At 44.5% G+C, this 19,108-nt stretch overlaps 2 protein-coding genes across 8 annotated transcripts in view; one reads left to right on the top strand and one right to left on the bottom strand.

Annotated features, from left to right (window-relative positions):
* ZBTB8OS (zinc finger and BTB domain containing 8 opposite strand) overlaps positions 1–19,108 on the top strand; it is a 77,050-nt gene that overhangs the window by 19,676 nt on the left and 38,266 nt on the right. The window contains exon 7 of one of the 3 annotated variants that reach the window (XM_050932645.1): positions 18,305–18,412. The exons of the other annotated variants lie outside the window; for them this stretch is intronic. Within the exon in view, the coding sequence (XP_050788602.1) occupies positions 18,305–18,393 (89 nt within the window). The 3' untranslated portion in view covers positions 18,394–18,412. The remainder of the gene's footprint in view (positions 1–18,304; positions 18,413–19,108) is intronic. 3 annotated transcript variants of the gene reach the window in all.
* The window catches only part of LOC127039249 (zinc finger and BTB domain-containing protein 8A-like), a 46,793-nt gene that overhangs the window by 1,907 nt on the left and 25,778 nt on the right, over positions 1–19,108 (bottom strand). The window contains exons 1-5 of one of the 5 annotated variants that reach the window (XM_050932621.1): positions 7,531–8,038; positions 7,297–7,390; positions 6,900–6,910; positions 5,247–6,239; positions 2,810–2,979 (exon numbers count right to left, since the gene is read on the bottom strand). In XM_050932621.1, coding sequence (XP_050788578.1) covers positions 2,810–2,979; positions 5,247–6,239; positions 6,900–6,910; positions 7,297–7,390; positions 7,531–7,876 — 1,614 coding nt within the window. In that variant the 5' untranslated portion in view covers positions 7,877–8,038. Of the gene's footprint in view, positions 1–2,718; positions 2,980–5,246; positions 6,240–6,899; positions 6,911–7,296; positions 7,466–7,530; positions 8,039–19,108 lie in introns of those variants that run through there. The other 4 variants (XM_050932617.1, XM_050932619.1, XM_050932620.1 and 1 more) reach the window with 4 other exon arrangements.

Here is a 19,108-nt window from a genome sequence, read left to right as displayed (position 1 = left end):
ATTACTTTACATGTAAAAGGCAACTGTCTTCGCAGAAGAATAAGTCCATAAGTTTTGAGACCGAAGTCCTATTTGTGCACATAACAGGTGCAGCATATGGAGCTACCATGCAAGTTTCTTTTCACTGTACCAAAAGACCTCATCCATCTTAACATTTAGGGACGAGAGAGAAGTTTAGTCTCTATGGTCTCTCTACCACAAAAGCCATGGTTATACTACCACCCAAGGTGCTAATTTTAATGATAAATTTGATGGTTAGTGTTGTGATGTAGACACTTGTCTAGTTCCTAAACTGACCGGTGAGACTGCTAAATTATTTTATATAGGGCACTTTCTAGGGGCGGGAGGGATAGCTCAATAGTTTGAGTATTGGCTTGCTAAAACTAGGATTGGGAGTTCAATCCTGGAGGGGGCCACTTAGGGATCTGGGGCAAAAATCAGTTCTTGATCCTGCTAGTGAAGGCAGGGGCCTGGACTCAATGATAGGGCCACTCAGGGGGCCTGGGGCAAAGCAATTTCAGGAGCCCCTTCCATAAAAAAAAAGTTGCAATACTATAGAATACTATATTCTCATGGGGGGGCCCCCTGCAGGGCCCAGGGCAAATTGCCCCACTCCCCCCCCACACCTCCCAGGGAAGCCCTGGGAAAAATAAACATTTAAAAACCTTCCACATCTCAGCAGAAACCCACTTTTGAGAGAACTTATTTTCAAGTCACCTTTACAAGGTATCACTGGTTCTCAGCATCAGCTAGTGCTAAAAGGCACTAAAGCTCACCAAAAGGGTTGGACAAATATTTTCCATCAACTTTTTTGAATCAAAAACTAGATTTTTAAAAACAGAAAAAAATCACAATGTCTGCTTTCCTTCAAAATCTGCTGTGGTTTTTTTAAATTCAAAAGCTGAAATTAGTCTGGCAAAACCTAAACAGGGTTTGGGGTTTCAGAAGTATGTGGCCAAATATTTGCTGCTTGCTGTGTTTGTTTAAAGAAACAATAAAAAAATCTGCTTCTAAAAAAAAAATCCAAAAAACTTTTAAACCACTTCAGCTTGTGACCTAAGCCCCTCCAGTCAGAGATTTTTTCATGTTTCTGATACTCTGCTGGGTTCGTTGACTCATCTGTCTCCATAACTTTGGGTTAATATAGCTTAAACATAAGAACAGCCATACTGGGTCAGACCCAAAGGTCCCTACAGCCCAGTATCCTTTCTACTGACAGTGGTCAATGCCAAGTGCCCCAGAGGGAGTGAACCTAACACATAATGATCAAGTGATCTCTCTCCTGCCATCCATCTCCACCCTCTGACAAACAGAGGCTAGGGACACCATTCCTTACCCATCCTGGCTAACAGCCATTAATGGACTTAACCTCCATGAATGTATCTGTTTCCTAGAGACTGGCTCCACGGGGTCCCTCACAAACTGGAGACGGTTACTGTGGGTTTGTCTGTAGTATAGCTTATGTACATACTCCACAAACTGAGCATTTGAGCGTGTTCCAGAATCTGGGATGAGCCTATGTTGTGAAAACTGAAATAGCACATGCATGTGAATGGACACAGGGTGCTAAAATTAAATTAACCCAAAGGTTCTCAAACTGGGCGTCAGGACCCCTCAGGGGGTCATGAGGTTCTTAGTGGGGGTTGCGAGCTGTCAGCCTCTACCTCAAACCCTGCTTTGCCTCCAGCATTTACAATAGTGTTAAATATATAAAAAAGTGTTTTTAATTTATAAGGGGAGGTCACACTCAGAGATTTGCTATGTGAAAGGGTCACCAGTACAAAAGTTTGAGAACCACTGAATTAACCCCTCTGGAGCCTCGGGGAATGCAGGGGAGGGGGAGTCTCCCTTAGTAGGGTTGTGAAAGAGGTAGGTGGTGTAGGATATTGCTCTTCTCATGTGATCCCTCCCCCACGAAAAAGATAACAGCTTGGCTCTTTGTGTTTAATAGCTGTCTGCAAGCCTCAAACTGCTGAATGAGCTTTAGGGTAGGGAAGGCTGTGCCTCCCCAAACAGCCTGGCCCTGCCCCCTATCCAACCCCCACCCACTTCCTGCCCCCCTGACTGCCCTTCTCAGAATCCCTGACCCATCCTGCTCCTTGTCCCCTCACTGCCCCCCCAAGACCCCACCCTCCACTAACTCCCCCTGTTCTGTCCCCTGACTGCCCCAACTCCTATCCCTCCTCGCTGAGTCCTGACAGACCCCTGGAATGCCCACAATCCAACCCCCGTTCCCTGTCCCCTGACCACCCCCCACAACCTCTGGCCCCTCCCTGTGTTCTGACTGTCCCTGGGACTCCCTGCCCCTTACCACCCCCCCAACCCCCTGCCATGCTGCTTACCCTCACCTCTCCCCTTTCCTGGAGCCTCAGCATGCCGCATCCAGGAGCGGCCCTGGACAGCGCTGCACCGGCGTGACTCCAGCAGGGCCCCGGAGCTCGCAGCCCCGCCCCCTTACCACACGGCTCTGAGCGGGGCAGAGCTCAGGCCCTGCCCGAGCCACACCACTTTAGCTTTGTCCAGGGCCACTCCTGTTCACAGCATGCTGAGGCGCTGGGGGAGGCGGGGCCAGGACCAGAGCATTCTCTTGGGGGCCCCTGCAGGGCCCGGGGTGTGGGGCAAATTGCTCCACTTGCCCCCCTCCCCCCCAGCAGCCCTGCTCAATGGCCTTTCAGGGTCCCTTCCAGTTCCATGAGATAAATAAATATGGAAATATACCTATCTCTGGGGCTGGTTCTGGTTAATAAACTGCTGTTGCCAACATAAATTTCATTTTTTGAGAAAACCAGTCTTTAGGCAAATGACATACTGTTTGGAAATGGCTACGTAGGTGCTCTAATCTTGTGAATTTTTTCCCACATGCCTCACACGGATAAGGTCGTTCCCCTGTGTGACATCGAAGATGCCGCTTCATGTCTGCTCTCCGTTTCACTGTATGGGTGCAGAAGGGGCACTTGAATCTCATCTTAGGTAGATCATCTGTTACAGAGAAAATCCTATTTGTTAGGTAAACATCAATAGCCTCTTCCTTAGACACAGATTAATTGAAGCAATGTTAGCTTTTCCTATAATCTGTCACCTGAGAGAAAAGAACCCAAACCCCAACCGCAACCCTCCTCCTCTCCTCTCCCAGTTCATAATTTTTCCAACTTAATAAAAAGTCAGATACTTGGTGAACTGATTTAGATAGTGGATTCTGTCCTAGACAGACTGCCCCTAAACTAGGTTATTTGCATCCATACAGAAGGTGCCTTAACATGCATAGGTTTTCAGATGCTTGCATATTGGATTCTTGCTTCAGATAATGTTTTGGAAACCAGATGAATATTTGTTTAATTTTAAATAAATACATCATTCCAAGGCTCAAGGTGACAATGTAATTTATACAAAAAATACAATTAGATCTCAGCAGCATTAAAATAAATTCCACAGAATTCTGCCAGCCACTTGTTCCTCAAGAAAGCATATTCTAAGCCTTTCCAAAAATCCCCTTAAACAGAGGTCTTTTGCAGTATATCCAGAACATCATCAAATTCAGACTATTTTGGACCAAATGTGGGGAAGCAAGTTAAGTCTTCACCCTCACAGAGAAAACATTTCTTCTCTTTTATAAGGGGAGGGGAGGGGTGTAGCTAAAGTGCCTTTGATGACCACAGCAGTTGCAGTATGGCAGGGAGAGAGAGGCAATCCCTCAGGTAGTAAGTAGGCTGGTACCAGTTAGAACTTACTGAATTTTTTTCAGATGAGTAGTTTGTCAAAAAATGTAGTTTCAGTCAACCTGAAATTAACATATTTGACATGAATTCACCAAATAGTTCCTGGGGGTTGGAGGAAAGATTATCATAACTTTTACCCCAGTGGCAAGAGCTCTCTTGACATGTGAGGCAGAGAGGGATTTGAATGCGAGTCTCCCACATGGAGAGGGGATCTGCCTGACATTTAAGACAGAAGCAGCTAAATGGCTATGTGGTGCTTCTCACTTGGAGTAATGGCAATCCATGCTAATTCAGGAAAAGGCTAAACCCAAGAATCCAGTCTGGTTCTTACTTGTGATGGTGCACCATGCTACTATTAAACTATACTAAGCCATTTTCTAATTTCCTTTAGGCACAGCTGTAACTCAGATCTAAGCAGATTTAAGCCTGTCACAGCCATCTTACAGCCACAGCAGTTAATATGGACTTTTAGTCATAAAGGACCCCATTGGTTTAAAAAACAACAACTTGTTTTGTTTCCCCTTAAAATCTGTGAATGTTTTCAGTATTGTACACATGAATATACAGAACTCTTCTCTTCCCTCTCCCATTGGGTACTCCTTATTTTACTAATGTTTAAGACTTTTTCTGCAGTGTAACTCCTTGAGGAACACTTCTGAACCTTCAATGGTTTCAGTAGCTTTTGCCATCAGAATTACTGAAAAGCACAAATTACTGTGAATTGCAAAATTTCTTAAATATATGCAATATCAGTGAATATAGACTTCAAATGTTTAATAGTAAATATTTCATTTTGCAGAGCGTGGATCATCAATAATGCAATTCTAGTTTAGTGCAAATTTCTGTTAATTTCTTTGGTCACACTGATTGCTTTCTTATACTGTACTTATCTCTACTGTTAATTGCATACAGTAAACCTCCTTGAACCCAATCCTGCAAACACTTATGCAACTGAACAGTATCACTGAAGTCAATAAGATTACTCATGTGTAAGTATACGAAGGATCTAGGTCTAATAACTTAAATGCACAAGCTATTACTGTAGCATCTAGTGGTACCGAGGTTGGGACTCCATTGCGCTATAGGTACATTAGCATGAAAGACTGCAAGCTCTTCAGGGCAAGAACTATCTAAATAAACAAGACAGCTAAACCCCCAAGCTGCGGGAGAGGGGAAGGACAGAGAGAGATGATGTAATTTACCTGAGATGTCACGGAAGATCAGTGGTAGAACCAGATCCTCAGTCTGGTATAAAATGTCTCATAGCTCCATTGAAGTCACACCAGCTGAGGATCTAGCTCAAGTCTTCTGGCTCGGAGTCTAGATGCCCACCCACTAGACTATATTGCTTCTCTCTCCTTATTCCTTAGGTATTATATTGAATTAAGAAAGTGTAATGAAGCTTAAAGTTTGGGCATATACACAGGATTGTGTCATTCCCAAGGTTTTGCAGACAGCCAGAATCTTTTCCAAGAAAATCCTGAGAAAGGTCTGAAGACAAACACCTTATAAACTTAAATCTTCTCTTACCTTCATTCCAACTACTCATTACACCTAGAATAGTGGGCGTAGAAGTATACAGTTCATCTGCTTTTAAATCCATATACACAGGGGAAGTTCTTGAAAGTTCTTGTTCCAGCTGAGCAACAGACCATTTCTTTGGTATCACCTTTGATTCTTGATCACATCGGTACCCAGTATGAGCAGTGTTATTCTCTGTGTCAAACTGAATTTGCGCTTTGGATTGGGAAATGTGATTAGTCTCTGAAGCACTGCAACTTCCCCTGGCCTCATCAGGTTTGTTTGATATATATTTCAGAAAGTCAAGGGACTGTGACAGTCCTAGACGCCTTTGGTGCTTTTTCACTGAGCCAAGCTTTTGGCCTCTTTTGGATAATTGTGTTTCTTGCTGTTGGACATTCATTTGTGAAGATGAGTGGTTCCTGTTATTGGTCCAGGAATTTTCATTCACCATGCCTGCCTTTTGATCTGGAATTACATGAGAACCAATGGGGTTGCTTTTAACTTTCCTCCTTGACCTATAAAAAGGTGAGCGGTCAAATCTACTGTTGACCCTTTTGGCTGAAATGGTGAAGTGGTGATCCTTCTCTTTTTCATTAATCTCCAGTGAGGATTTAATGAATGTCTTACATACACTAAGAATATCTGTCATCTGCAGATAACTAGCAGCTGACATTACTTCGATCACATTTTGACCAGTGAGAGACAGTTTTCCTGAATATACAAAGTCCAGAATAACTGTGAAGGTATCAGGAGAGAAGACCTCAAAAGTAGCTGTGCTTGGCTGACTAGTCTCTTTTGAGCTTTGGGAAAGGAGCATTTTGAAATAACCACTACTGGCAAACAGCACATTTCGATGTGCTTTGAAGACTTTCCCCTCAGCCAGGATACAGCAGTCACAGAATAAGTCTTGCTTGCGCTGCTCATTCAGTTGCTGCAGGAGATGAAACTGATGGGAAGATATCTCCATTCCAAAAAAGAAGGTAAACAAGAAGCGTTGCTCTACAAAAAAGAATAAGTTACAATCTTGACATGCTACATGTAAACAAAAGTTGCTGAACAATTTCAAAAACATTTTTCTTTAATAAAAGGATCAGCCCGCGTTAGCACAAGGCAGAGAGAAGGGAGACTATTTTGACAGAGCGGATAAGATGCCTCAGTTGGATGCTCCAGCTCAGTGCATTTATATCCTAAAACTGAGCAAAACTCAATGAAACCTTTCAAAGACCCGTTACAGATTCAGCAACGGGAAAGAGCCGCCACCCTTTTAACAGGTATATAGTGTTCCTGCCTGAGATAAGGCCCCAGGGCTACCTTTGTCCACCATTGCAGCCTCTGCACAGGAGGACCAGGACCGCGGAGGGAAGCCAGTGCCTCCTGCACAAATCTCAGCGGACACAGACACGACGGCATTGGCGGAGGACGCTGTCAATCACCCTTACGCCAAGTCTGATTTGGCCCCTCGAGCACTGGGAGCCAGGGATGCCCGAGGGCGGGAGAGGTTGGTGCGGGCGGGCTCCCGATACGAGAAATCCCAGCTCAAGGCAGCAGCTGTCGCCTGGCTGGCTCCTAAGTGGGCAAAACATCCGTGCCCGGGATCAGGCCCCCGCCCCAGGCGGCTTCGGAGGGGGCTGCCCCATCCCGGAGCTCCAGCTCCACCGCCAGCAGCCGCCCTTGTGCGGCTCCGCCCGGGACCCGCCGCCCACCGTGGCCCCAGCAGCCCCTGCCTGGGCTCCAGCCTCCTGCATTTCACACGCGCGTCTCCTTCGCCCTTCGCAGCGGCCTCGCCGCCTCTCGAGCTCCGGCTTCCCACCAGCCCTTTGTTGCCATCCCCGGCCCGTTCCAGCAACGCCCGGGCTACAAATGGCGCCCGCTTAGGTCTCCCTGCGAGCGCGGCTCGCTCGGGGCTGAAGCTCGGCTCCGGAGAGCGGCTGGGTCTGGATCCCAGCCCGCTTCGGGTCCGCAGAGCCAGCCGCCGTCCCGGCCTTCGGCTCGGTCCGGGCTGGGGCCATTTCAGCCCCCAACGCCCGGTCCGCCCGGCTGCGGAGCCGCCACTTACCGGCGGCGGCTGCTGAGGAGTTGGAGGTGGGTTTGCGATTCCACGGACTCTAGGCTGAGGCTCTTTGTCACTTGAACGCAATCTGCGGGGCCCGCTCGCGACAGAAACAAAAGGTATTTGCTGACGTGGGCGTTGGTCAGAGACGCCCGAGGGCTGGGGACACAATTAAAGGGGCAACGCACCGATTGCAGGCACAACCCAGCAGCTTCCGCTGTTTGCTCAGCTTGAGCTCACCTTGCTCTGCGCTGTGTTTCTCTCCTCGCATCCGCAATCTCCCCAAGAAGCCTAGTTCACTATTGCCCGCAATAAACTGAGCACGGTCATTGCTTAGCAGTGTGAAAAGTTCAGCTATCCAGGGGTTTCTTGGGTTGGGAGAGTGTACGGGTCGAATACAGGTTTTTCTAGTTCTCATTTTTGTAAAGGAGGAAGCCTTACATTCAACTGCGGGGCATGTGAAACCAGTAGTAGAACTAAAGCGGAAGGAGGAGGTCGCTTCTCCCTCTTCCTCCCAAAAGCATTTAGCTGCAGCCTTTATTGTCAAGTCAAGGTATTGGTGGGTAGGGTGACCAGATGTCCCCATTTTATAGGGACAGTCCCGATTTTTGAGTCTTTTTCTTATAGGCGCTTATTACACCCCCTCCCCGATTTTTCATATTTGCTGTCTGGTCACCCTATTGGTGGGGTGTCCCCTATTCATCAGCTAACAAGATCATGACGGAAGGCTGCTGTCAGCCCCCTTTCAGTATTTGTATTTTTAGTGGAACAAGATGGCTTGAGATGGACGTTATGTGGTTTGTGTCTTTGCCCTCCCACTCCTTTACGGGGTTCTTCCTGGCTCATAAAGGGCTCCCTGCCCCCATCTTATCCCCGAATTAAAAAAATCCAAGTAAAACAGTACTTGATGTAAGGATATGCCTTCTTACTTTGTATTTCATGCATCACTATTTGCATAGTAAAAGATAGTGCTAGTTTGATTTTGGGTATTTCTTTTTAAAAAAACAATACTGGAAACAGTTCTTAGACAAGTAACATGGTATAAAAGCCTCTGCTTATTAGTATAACAATTAGTATGGACAATTGGCTTGCATTCACTATATAAAATAATGACCTAAAATTCTTAATGGAGGAAATTCTTAAGGGGGAGGGAAGAGATTGTATTGAAACACAATTTAGTAGATGAGATTTGGAAGTTTCAGGTTCACAGCTGTACACTTCTTGCTAGAATTATAAAAAGGTCATTTTCATTCTGTCCATAATTTTGGTTTAGCAAATGGGTACTCAGATCATGTGGCCCTGTAGTAGTAGTTCTCTGCCCATCTTCCTTGGTCATTCCTGAGATATTCTATATATATTAAGAAATTGACACCTGATCCCCTTTTAAATGCTTCATCTCAGCTGGAATCCCTATAATCTGTTACAGTTTGTTTGAAAGGTATTTAAGTACTGTCCTGACAACTGTCTTTTAGATCGTTTTGTTTATAAACAACGAAAGACACACAAAATAAACTATTTGGGGACTGGATGTATAATTTACATTTCTTTTTAAAACTGTCAAATCACACATCTGCCTCCCACTGTATGTAGAACAAAATCATGCAATGTGTTACTGTTGTCTGACCCCAGTAGTCCACTGAAGCCACATGGTTTTAGTTACCTTATTTTGTTGTACCCCAATTTAGTCTTCAAACTCATTACACATATTAAATAAACCCACAGTCCATCACTTAACTTCTCTGATGCTTATTTGTGGCCTTGTCTGGATTAGGAGAAAAAGGTACCCCCCTTCTCAAATTAAGTTATCTTAATTGAGCAAGTTTAAATCAATTGAAAATCCCACTTAATACCAACATAGATACAGTCTAACACCTTTATAGTGATTTTTGCAGGTCAAGATAGAGCCTAAATATTAAAACCTATATTCATATTATGCTGAAAGGTGCTAATGGCTACCTGTGGAGGAGTCTTGGGTCCATAGACCATCTCAGACCTCCCTGAAGCTAATGGGTGTGCCAAGCATTTTCAAGCTCAAAAGGAGGAGAATAGCTACAGGATTTGGGGCTAATTTGTATAGAGTGCTAACCCTAATTCCAAATGCAGGATTTAGGTGAGGATATCAGCTGCAGCTAGTGTTAGAGACAAAAAGCCAGACAGGACAAGGAGTTGCAAGTATGACCCTGAATGGAAGCAAAGGGACATGGTTTCTTGGAGATAGTACTCACTGAAATGGCAGACTTGGGGATTTCTGAGAAAAGAAACTGCCTGCTGTGGTTTGTTAGTGCGTTCAGGGAAACAAGACATTATGTACCTTTTTTGCAAAAATAATATTACACTAAGACTTGTATCTGGCTCATATCACCAACTTCTCATTCTAAAACAACTCTGCAAGTCCATGAATTTTGGCTAACTGCTCAGTGCAAAGGGAAAACAGTATTAAGTGAGGTTTTCAATAGCCTGATTGAGCTAACTAGATTGAAAAAGCACCATTTTCTCCCAGTCTGGAAAAGGCCTCTCATTCAGTGACCTTCGATAGCAGGTATAATATAATACATTGTAGTGGAGAAGGAATAATAATATGCAGCTTCTGGGCAGCTAATGCATTCAAAATAACTTTGCTGAACATTCCTCTTATCCTTAGTATGTAAGGAATTCAGCATATCACTATATTCAGTTAGTGTCAGGTTTTGTTTTTTACAACTCATCTTTAAAAGTCAATTTAAGTAAATTACCCTTTGTGGAACTATTAATCTGACTGGAATCAAAGGATGTTAAGTTACATAACAATTCCTGAAACATTGGGTTGAAAGGTTGTGTAAGTCCAAACTATGTTAATTACTTAGAATGATGACAGTTTCTTGTTGACAAGAAAAATCAAGAACAAACCTCTCTTCTGAAGCTAGGTGGAAAAAAAAAAATCATAATGAAGGCTCTATTCTGCATTTGCTTTCTAACATTTTGTAAGTGGTGTCCTGGAAACAATGAAGCTGAGATCTGCATACCTGAAGATCTTCAGATGTTGAGACTGTTATAGATTTAACATCCAGCCTGCTTGTGAACCATAGCTACTGTAAAAATAGCATGATCCTGCTCAGTGCATACTGCAAGATGCTCCAAATTAGTACTCCTGTGTGACCGTGGTGAGCATGCCAAGATAGGAGAGAGATGTGGAGAAATAGGGAAACAGAGGAAAATAGGAATTAACAGACAGACTCTCACCAATAGATAATCTGTCTAGATACTCAAAGTGAGCAGCATCACCAAATGCTTCAAAGGGTGGAGCAAGAAACCCTGTAGTGAACAATTATGAAAAATTGCTCAAAGCTGAAGCTTCTTCCTAACTAATCATTTAGCAATTGGGGCATGCCCTGAAACATGGTATGGGTCTAGCCTTTATAAAAAAGTCATAGGGTATATAGAGGACAACGAGATGTATGTGAGAAAACAGTAGGTTTGTAGTCTTACCATTGGTATCTACCAATTTTTTCCACTGAGAATTATGTAGAAAGTGTCCATTAACCTACTAAATCAGCATTCATTGCATTGATGTCTATACTTCCTCACTCTTTAAGTAGGTTACACTTTTAAGAAGTCAGAGGGAGGCTCACTGTCTAGTTCCTCCTGTGGTTGGTGTTCATTTCCTCCCAATCTTTTCTTCAAATTCTAGGGAATGGACTAGTGATTTGGCTGCTGAGATAGGAAAGAGAGTTTTAGTGACAGACTTGGCTATGGACTGTATGTGCAGGGAGAAAGACAGTGGGGGGGGGGAATCAAAGGTGACCTGGAGATTGCAAATTAGGTGACAGGAAGAACTGAGGTGTTGCTCAGGAATGGAGATGGGGGTGGGGTGGGGTTGGAGAAAAGGTTTAGAATTCAGTTTTGGCAATGAAGTTTGAAAGGAATGCAGGCCACCTACAATGAAATGCCAGTGAGTTATGAGAGATTGAACAGAGGAAGAAGAGTCTTTCTCCACACTAGAACAGAGTAATCAGCATACAGATGAAGTCTCCCGATGACAAGGTGTAGGTGAAAAAGAAGAGAGGGCTCAGGACAAAGCCGTGAGGGTCCTCCATAGAGGGCGGTAGGGGGAAGGAAGAGGATTTGCTGAAACAGATGCCGAAGGATTGGTCAAAAAGTAGGAAGAAAACCAGGGTGAGGACAGAATGTCCATGAGAAGGAAGCGATTAACAGTATCAAAAGGGAGTTGAAAAGATCAAGTTGAAACAAGATGGAATAGTGTCATGGAGAATTACTCAAGAAGAGGTCAGTGGAGACTTTGGTGAAAACAGTTTGAGTGAAGAGGACAGAAGCCCATTTGTAGTGGGTGTAGGAGTTAGTAGTAGGGAGCCAGCTGCAGTTGTGGCAGTCTCCTAGTAACATACTAGACACAGCTGATCCTGACAGAGGCTGCCTGATTGATAGAGGGGCAGACTTACCTATTGTTGAACTCAGTGACAGCCAGAGATCACTGGCTGCTCAATGCATTTCCTCCCTGCAGCTGCAATTGGTCATGCTTCCTGTGCCTGCTCCTGCTTCACCTGCTCTTGTGCCCAGTTCAGCCCTTACCCTTCTTCATCCTTGACACCTGTGGTTCTGACCCCTGGCTTTGCCTCCTGATCAAGTCTCCAGCTCACCCATTGGCTCAGGCATTTGGGTGGTTCTGACCCTCTGCTTTCAACTCTGCACCCACATGTCCCATGGCCCCAATTCTTGACTCCAGCTCAGCTTTGCTCTAAACTCCAGACTAGCTTCCCCCATGGCTCTGACTATTAGGCCTGACCACCCATGTCCCAGCTGTGTCCTTGAGAGTTTGAGAAGCCCAAGAGAGAAAGACCAAAGACTGGGCTTGGCTGTGAGGTTGAACCCCATTAGGACCTCCCTCTTCCTGATGGAGGTAATGGACACCTTGCAGAGGTTGCAGACCAAGATTATAGCCATGCAGGCACAGATCTTCCTACCCAGGTGCCTTGTGAACCAAAGATTTCTGCTGGTGACCGTGTGAATTTTTGAAGCTTCCTGAGTCAATGCTGGCTCCTGTTCATGCTATGACCCCTGTCATTTCCCACTGACCAGGTACGAGTGGGGCTTATCACCCTGTTAATCAGGGAGGCCCTGGCTTGGACATCCTCCCGCTCCTGGAGACTTCCAGTACCCTGCTGAAGCAACATGAGGAATTTATCTGAGCCCTGGTGATTGTTTTCGATGACCTGTATTGTCTCTGCTCTTCGGAGAGCATGCTTCAGAACCTATGCCAGGTGAATAGGCCAGTCATCACGTTTGCTGTGGAATTCTGGCACTTAGCGGCCGAATTCTGGCACTTAGCAGCCAATGCTAGATGGAAGACAGCATTCCACACTTAATATGGCCATTTTGAGTACTTAGATATGCCATTTGGGCTGTGTAACTCTCTGGCTACATTTCAGCATTTTGTGAACAAAATTTTCTGGGATGTGCTGGTTCGATTTTGTTCTGTTTAGATTATATTCTTCTCTTCTCCAAAAAGCAGAAGCTACATGAACAACATTTGCCTTGTCCTTGTCAGACTTCACCAGAATGACTTCTATGCCAAACTGAAGAAATGCGAATTTGACAAGGACACTAACAAGTTCCCTCAGTTACATAATTTCTCCAGGGAGCCAAACAATGGACCCATGGAAAGTGTCTGCCATCAGTATGTAGAACGCCCCAAAAAGATGTCAAGGAAGCTTAGCAATTTCTTGGATTTGCCAATTTTTGTTGGTACTTCATGAAAGGCTTCTCCCAGCTAGCCTCAGTGGTAACTGCACTCCTCCAAAAACGGTTTTGTTTTGTCTGGTTGGCAGAGATATGATCCGCCTTCAATCAGCTAAATAAAGGTTTCACTTCAGCTCCTGTTCTTGTGTGTTCAGACTCTGCCAAACCTTTTACTGTGGAAGCAGATACCTCAAACTTCGTAATCGGGGCTGTACTTTTGCAAAATGTAGGCTCACATAACCAACTCCATCCTTGTGTATGTTATTCCTGTAAACTAACCACTGCTTAAAAACTATGGTATCTGGAACGATTTGCTGCTCACAATCAAAACAGCATTAGAAGAATGGAGAAATCTTTTGGAGTGGGGTTGGTACACAGTCCAGGTCCTTACTGATTCAAAGAACTTAGAGTATCTTTGAATGGCCCATAATCTTAAATCAGTGGCAGATCCATTGGCCACTTTTCTTTACCAGCCTTGATTTCATCATTACCTACCACCCTGGGTCACAAAATGGGAAAGCAGATGCCCTTTCCCACAAGGACGAATACGCCGAACTGAACCCTGCTTCCTGAGCCACTGTGCTACAATCAGCTAATTTTGTGGAACCACAGCCCAGGATTTGCTGTCCCTTATTCAAACACTACTCCCAAAAGACTAGCAAGTGGCCAAAATCTGTCAGAGGCTTGATACCTCTGACACCCTGCGCAACTCAAATTTCCATTTGCACGATGCTCTACTGTATCATGAGAAGTGCTTTTACATTCCAGGTCAACCCAGACTTGAAGTGTTTGAGAATTTGCCAGGGTATACCAGTAGCTGGTCATTTTGGCTTCCATAAGTCTCCAAACTTGGTGGTATGAAGTTTCTGATGGCCGGAGTGAGTTGTGATGTGGAAGGAAAAAAAAAAAAAAAAAAAGCCAGCTCCTGCAACCTCTGCTTTCAGAGCAAGTGCTCACATGCTAAACTGCTTGTTCTACTCTTGCTTCTGCCCACCCCACCTCAGCCCTGGTATGTGGTCTTGTTGGACTTCATTGTAGAACAACCTCGCTCTCAAGGATACACTGTCATCCTGGCTGTAGCTGATCACACTATTTCTTTTCACTCTCTCCACCACTGAGGAAGCAGCCTCCCCTTTTCCTAAACCATGTTTTTCCATCTCCACAGATTGTCAACTAGAATAGTGTTGGATTGCGGTCCACAACTCACTTGCCAGTTCTGGTGCAAACTCTATACTTCTGGAATTGAACTCTTTGTCTACTCAGCCTAACACCTGCAGACCAACAGGCAGATGGAGCAGTTAAATCAAATCCTCAAGTGATACTGTCCATGCTTCTTTAACTACCACCAAGAAGACTGAGTCACTTTCCTGCCATATGCCAAAGTTGTTTACAGTAACTCCATCTATACCTCCATCAAACACAGTCCATTTTATACCCATTAGTTTTCACCCTCATCTCAATCTAGTCACTCCTGCAGACTCTCAAGTTCCCGCTGCAACAGATCTCATTATCCACTTTCACCAAGTTCTCCAGGAACTTACAAAGCATCTGGAAGCTGCCAAGGAAACATATAAACGTCATGCTAACTAAAGCCACCAAGTTGCACCAACACTTACTGTGGGGAAATCTCAAATCCTCCTGCCCATATGCAAAATTAGACTGTCAATACATGGGTCCATTCAAGATTACTGAACAAATCAACTGGGTAGCGTGCCGAAGCCAGCTGCCCAAATCTCTGAATGTCCATCCAGTTTTTCACATGACCCCCTGAAATCTTACACAGAAAATCTTTTCCCTGGCTGCCCCATTCCACTATCCTCTCCCATGGAGGTTCAGGGTCTGAGAAATCCTGGATTCTAAGTGAATCTGAGTTGACTTTACTACCTCGTGGAGTGGGAGGATTATGGCGACAAAGAACAATCTTGGGAACCAGAAGGGAATGTCCATGCTCCGGAGCTCATACTCCTGGTGAAAGGCAAGTAGCCAGAAAGACCAGGCCCTAAGGCCCTTGGGTGGGGGAAGTACTGTCAGGGAGCCAGTTTCAGCAGGGACAGTCTCCTCACACCACACTGGACACAGCTGATCCTAACAGACTACATAATTGATGGAGAGGTAGAGCTAATTACTATTTAACCCAGCAACAGCCAGGGTTTTCTTACTGCTCAGTGCATTCCTTAACTGCAGCTGTGCTTGGTTCTGCTTCCTCTGCCTGCTCCTCTCCCTGCCCTTTTCCATCCTTGACAAGTCTGGATGCGCTTCCTGACCCATCTCCGGCTCACCCATTGGCTCTGGCATTTGGCTTCTGATCCCTGGCTCTGCCCCTCAGCTCTGCTCTTGCCTCTTCCCCTACATGTCCCATGGCACTGAGTCTTGACTCCAACTTGGCTCCATTCTAACCTCCAGGCCTGGCTACCCCCATAGCTCTGACCATTAGGCATGACAGTCCATGTCCCGGTCATGTCCTTGACAGGAGAGGAAGTTAATTCAACAATTGTGAGCAGCCTTCTCAAGGTGTTTAGGGGTGCAGGAAGTCAGCTGACTTATCTGTGGTCTGGCAGAGTACCAAGAAGAGAGTATTACAATCAGTTGATTTCGCCAGATAGGACTGTTCAATACAAAAAGTAACCTATGAAGCCAGCAGGATATCAGCCTCATTTCCATTAAAATTCCCTCAGCCAGGGCTATGGGTTTTTTTTTCTGGGCATAAAGAGAGGGGGCTTCTGGAGAAGAGTTGTAGGACATTACTACCTAACATGCAAAGAAAGTGATTAGAAGCAAAAGGTTTTCATGAGAGGAGATGTTTAAAAAAATAGGACCATTTACATTTAGAAAAGGAACAGAGGGAACATGATAAACTATGTAAAATGATGAATGATAAAGAATGTCAGGCACTTCTGTATACCCTGTTTTGCAGTATAAAAATATGTGAACAATAAATCAAATTAAAAAGGCAAATATAAAACTGATACTTTAAAATACAAAACATGTTTACCTGTTGAAATCACTGCCTCAAGATAGTCTCATAGCTTAATAAAATTTTCAAAATGGATTAAACATGACTAATAAAAAACATCAGGTTACATTAGCTAGGATAAATGTACAAAACTGTAGAAACCATTGTGCGTCAGGACATTGCCAGCCACTAACTGCCTAGCAGTGGGAAAAAATTTGCCTCATGTGAGCAGGTTGCTCCATAACTGCCCATTACAAGGGTTTTGTACTTTCTTCTGAAGCAGCTGCTATCGACCACTCTTAGAAATAGATAAATGTCCTCCTAATCAAATATCTTGACTCGGACCAGCGTTTCTATGCTCTAAAAAGAGAAACCCTACATACCCAATAGACCAGTAGTTTTCAAACTTTTTTCTGGCAACTGAGTTGAAGAAAATTGTTGATGCCCGCAATCCAATGGAGCTGGGGATGAGGGATTTGGGAGGGGCTCTGCGTTGGGGCAGGGGTGGAGGAGAGGGTCAGGGCATTGGGATGGGGATTCAGGCTCTGGGGTGGGGTTGGGGATGAGGGGTTGGGGTGCAGGAAGGGGCTCCAGGTGTGGGGGGGCCTCAGGGTGGGGCAGGGGATTGGGGTATGTAGTTACATCAGGCAGCTCCTGGTCAGCGACGGCACTAAGGCAGGCTTCCTGCCTATCCTGGCACTGCAGACCACACTGAGTCTCAGAAGCGGCCAGAAGCAGGTCAGGCTTCTAGGCAGAGGCACGCAAGCGGCTCTGCATGGCTCTTGCCCGGAGGCACCCCCCCCCCCAGCTTCCATTGGCCGGGCCAGTGCCACATGGTCCCACTGCCTATGAGCTGGACCTGCTGCTGGCTGCTTCCGAGGTGCAGCATGGTGTCAAAATAGGTAGGGACTTTTAACGGCAAGGTCTGCGGTGCTGAATAGCGCCACAGTGACCCCGTACTGGGTTGTGACCCGCAGTTTGAAAACCACTGCAATAGGCTACACACTAGGTGTCATCCTCAGCAGATGTAGCCCAGGTTATATGCGTGATCCCAAAGCCCTCTCCTGCTGCGATCGCTCAATATTCTGGCACAGTGGAATTTATTACTACCTGGAATTTATTGTGGCTGACTACTGATTGAACAGTTTTCCCTCTGACCTGTAAATAAAGTTTCTGTTAGCAAATTACTAAATGAATTGCTCTCTGAAGCTATTCAGTCTCTCTCTACACATTCCTTTGTTAGGTCTGAAAGTTAGTTCAGGTTGGTCATGCAATGTTTTACAAAGTTTTAATTGTAGTGTATTATGAGTTCTGGCAGAAATGGAAGAACTCTGCTTGGATTTCTTGCCTCTGCCAGCCACTACAGGAGTTTTGTCAAGGTGGAAAACTTCAAGAGTTTTCTGTGCAGTTTCAGAGCAAACCCCTTGTGCAAATTTCTGCGTGAAAAGGAACATAAAACAAATTTTGACAGGTGATAGCAGGGGGAAATCTGGAATAATTAAAATTAAAATCTGCTATTAGAGCCCCAAAGCAATCTCCTTTCACTTCCCTGTTTTATCTGAGCCCACCTCTGGTCATCCCATTCTTCCATATGAAAAAGAATGGACAAGACTTTCTCTGCAGACAGTTAACACTGTTTCTGAGGCAGACAAAGGTAAAAGAGGGTATTCCTCTCCCTAGAAGATGAGCATGCTACTCCTGGACTGCTCTCGGCCTCTGCCAGTGTAGAAATTTAGGACCCAGACTATGATCTCCAGGAAGGCACTGCCTGGGTTTTCATTTAACATTCCCGCTAGCCATCAACATCCCAAAAAGAAAATGATGCTCTCTCAGGTACTGCAGATATTAAGATTATGCATCTTTACATAAGTGGATTTCAAGTAGTGCTTTTTAAAAATGTAAATGGGTAGAGAGGTTACAATAGTACACATTTGTAATGTTGCTGTAGTTAATCCAGACATCAGGCAAGCATGCTTATTGATATAGTGCAAAGAGATAGTAAATTGCAGGTTGTATCAGAGAAAAATTCAGTCAAGGAAGATTTATGGAAAACAGAAATTTAGGGCATAATCCTGCACCCACTGAAATAAATGATAATACCAGTAATTTCCATGAGGGCAGGATGGAACTTTTAATAATTATGTCCAATTATCTTGGACAGAAATAATTTAAAGATAAGACTGTAGAAAAGCACATTAGTAGCAGGCATGTGTTTGTTTCACGTTTGCAGTGTTGGTTAACTCACTATATCAGAGAGTAAAAGTGGCTTATTTTTTCTCAGCAGCATTCTCTGGTTGGCACTAATCACCTCTTGTATTCTAATTGCAGACAAAGTAACCAATTGTATGTATAGTTTTCAGTGTATACTGTTCACTGAGAAAGCTCAGAAAAAGAAGGCCACAAGGTTCTCCTGGTGACTGAATGACTTTGGGAACAGTAAGTACGTGGAGAGCCTTTTACCTTAAACTCACCAGTTCAAATTGAGTACAGATCACTATAGACAAAAATATCCAGTGGCTTAGATTAAAATTAGTTGGTATTAGTTCAGTTTCTAATTACCAGGTGTACAGGTTAGTTAGCTGTGACACCATTGTTGATAATGTAATGAGGGGACAAGGAAGGAACTAGCATGAGGGGACAAGGAAGGAACTAGCATGAAGGCTAAAATAACCCTTTTCACCCCAAAGGTGTTTCCTTTACAGTAGTTTTGGGAAGCTTGAACTGCTATTGATAGTGCTGTACCTGTTCTAATAACTAACAAATCTGAGTCACGGTTAACAAGGCAATATCTTTTATTGGACACATTTCTGTTGGTGAGAGTGACAAGTATTTGAGCAACACAGAGCTGTTGTTCAGGTCAGAGCTCTGTGTGGCTTGAAAGACTCTCTCTCTCACCAACGTAAATTGGTCCAATAAAAGATATTACTTCACTCCCCTTGTCTCTCTAAATATCCTGGGACTGACACAGCTACAGCTACACTACATACAATTCTCAGTCATGTCAGTTTGGCACTTTTGAGAAGTACAAAAATTCATTACTTTAAAAAATTGCTTTCCTTCGGTAGTTGACAAAAGACTGAGTGTATTTTGACGGGAAGAATGAGTATTCCCGATTTTTAGAGTGAATAAGAC

Source organism: Gopherus flavomarginatus, chromosome 22 (assembly GCF_025201925.1).
Source record: "Gopherus flavomarginatus isolate rGopFla2 chromosome 22, rGopFla2.mat.asm, whole genome shotgun sequence".
NCBI lineage: Eukaryota > Metazoa > Chordata > Testudines > Testudinidae > Gopherus > Gopherus flavomarginatus.
The sequence above is the reverse complement of the archived record's forward strand: the minus strand, read 5'-3'. Positions and strand labels throughout refer to the sequence as shown.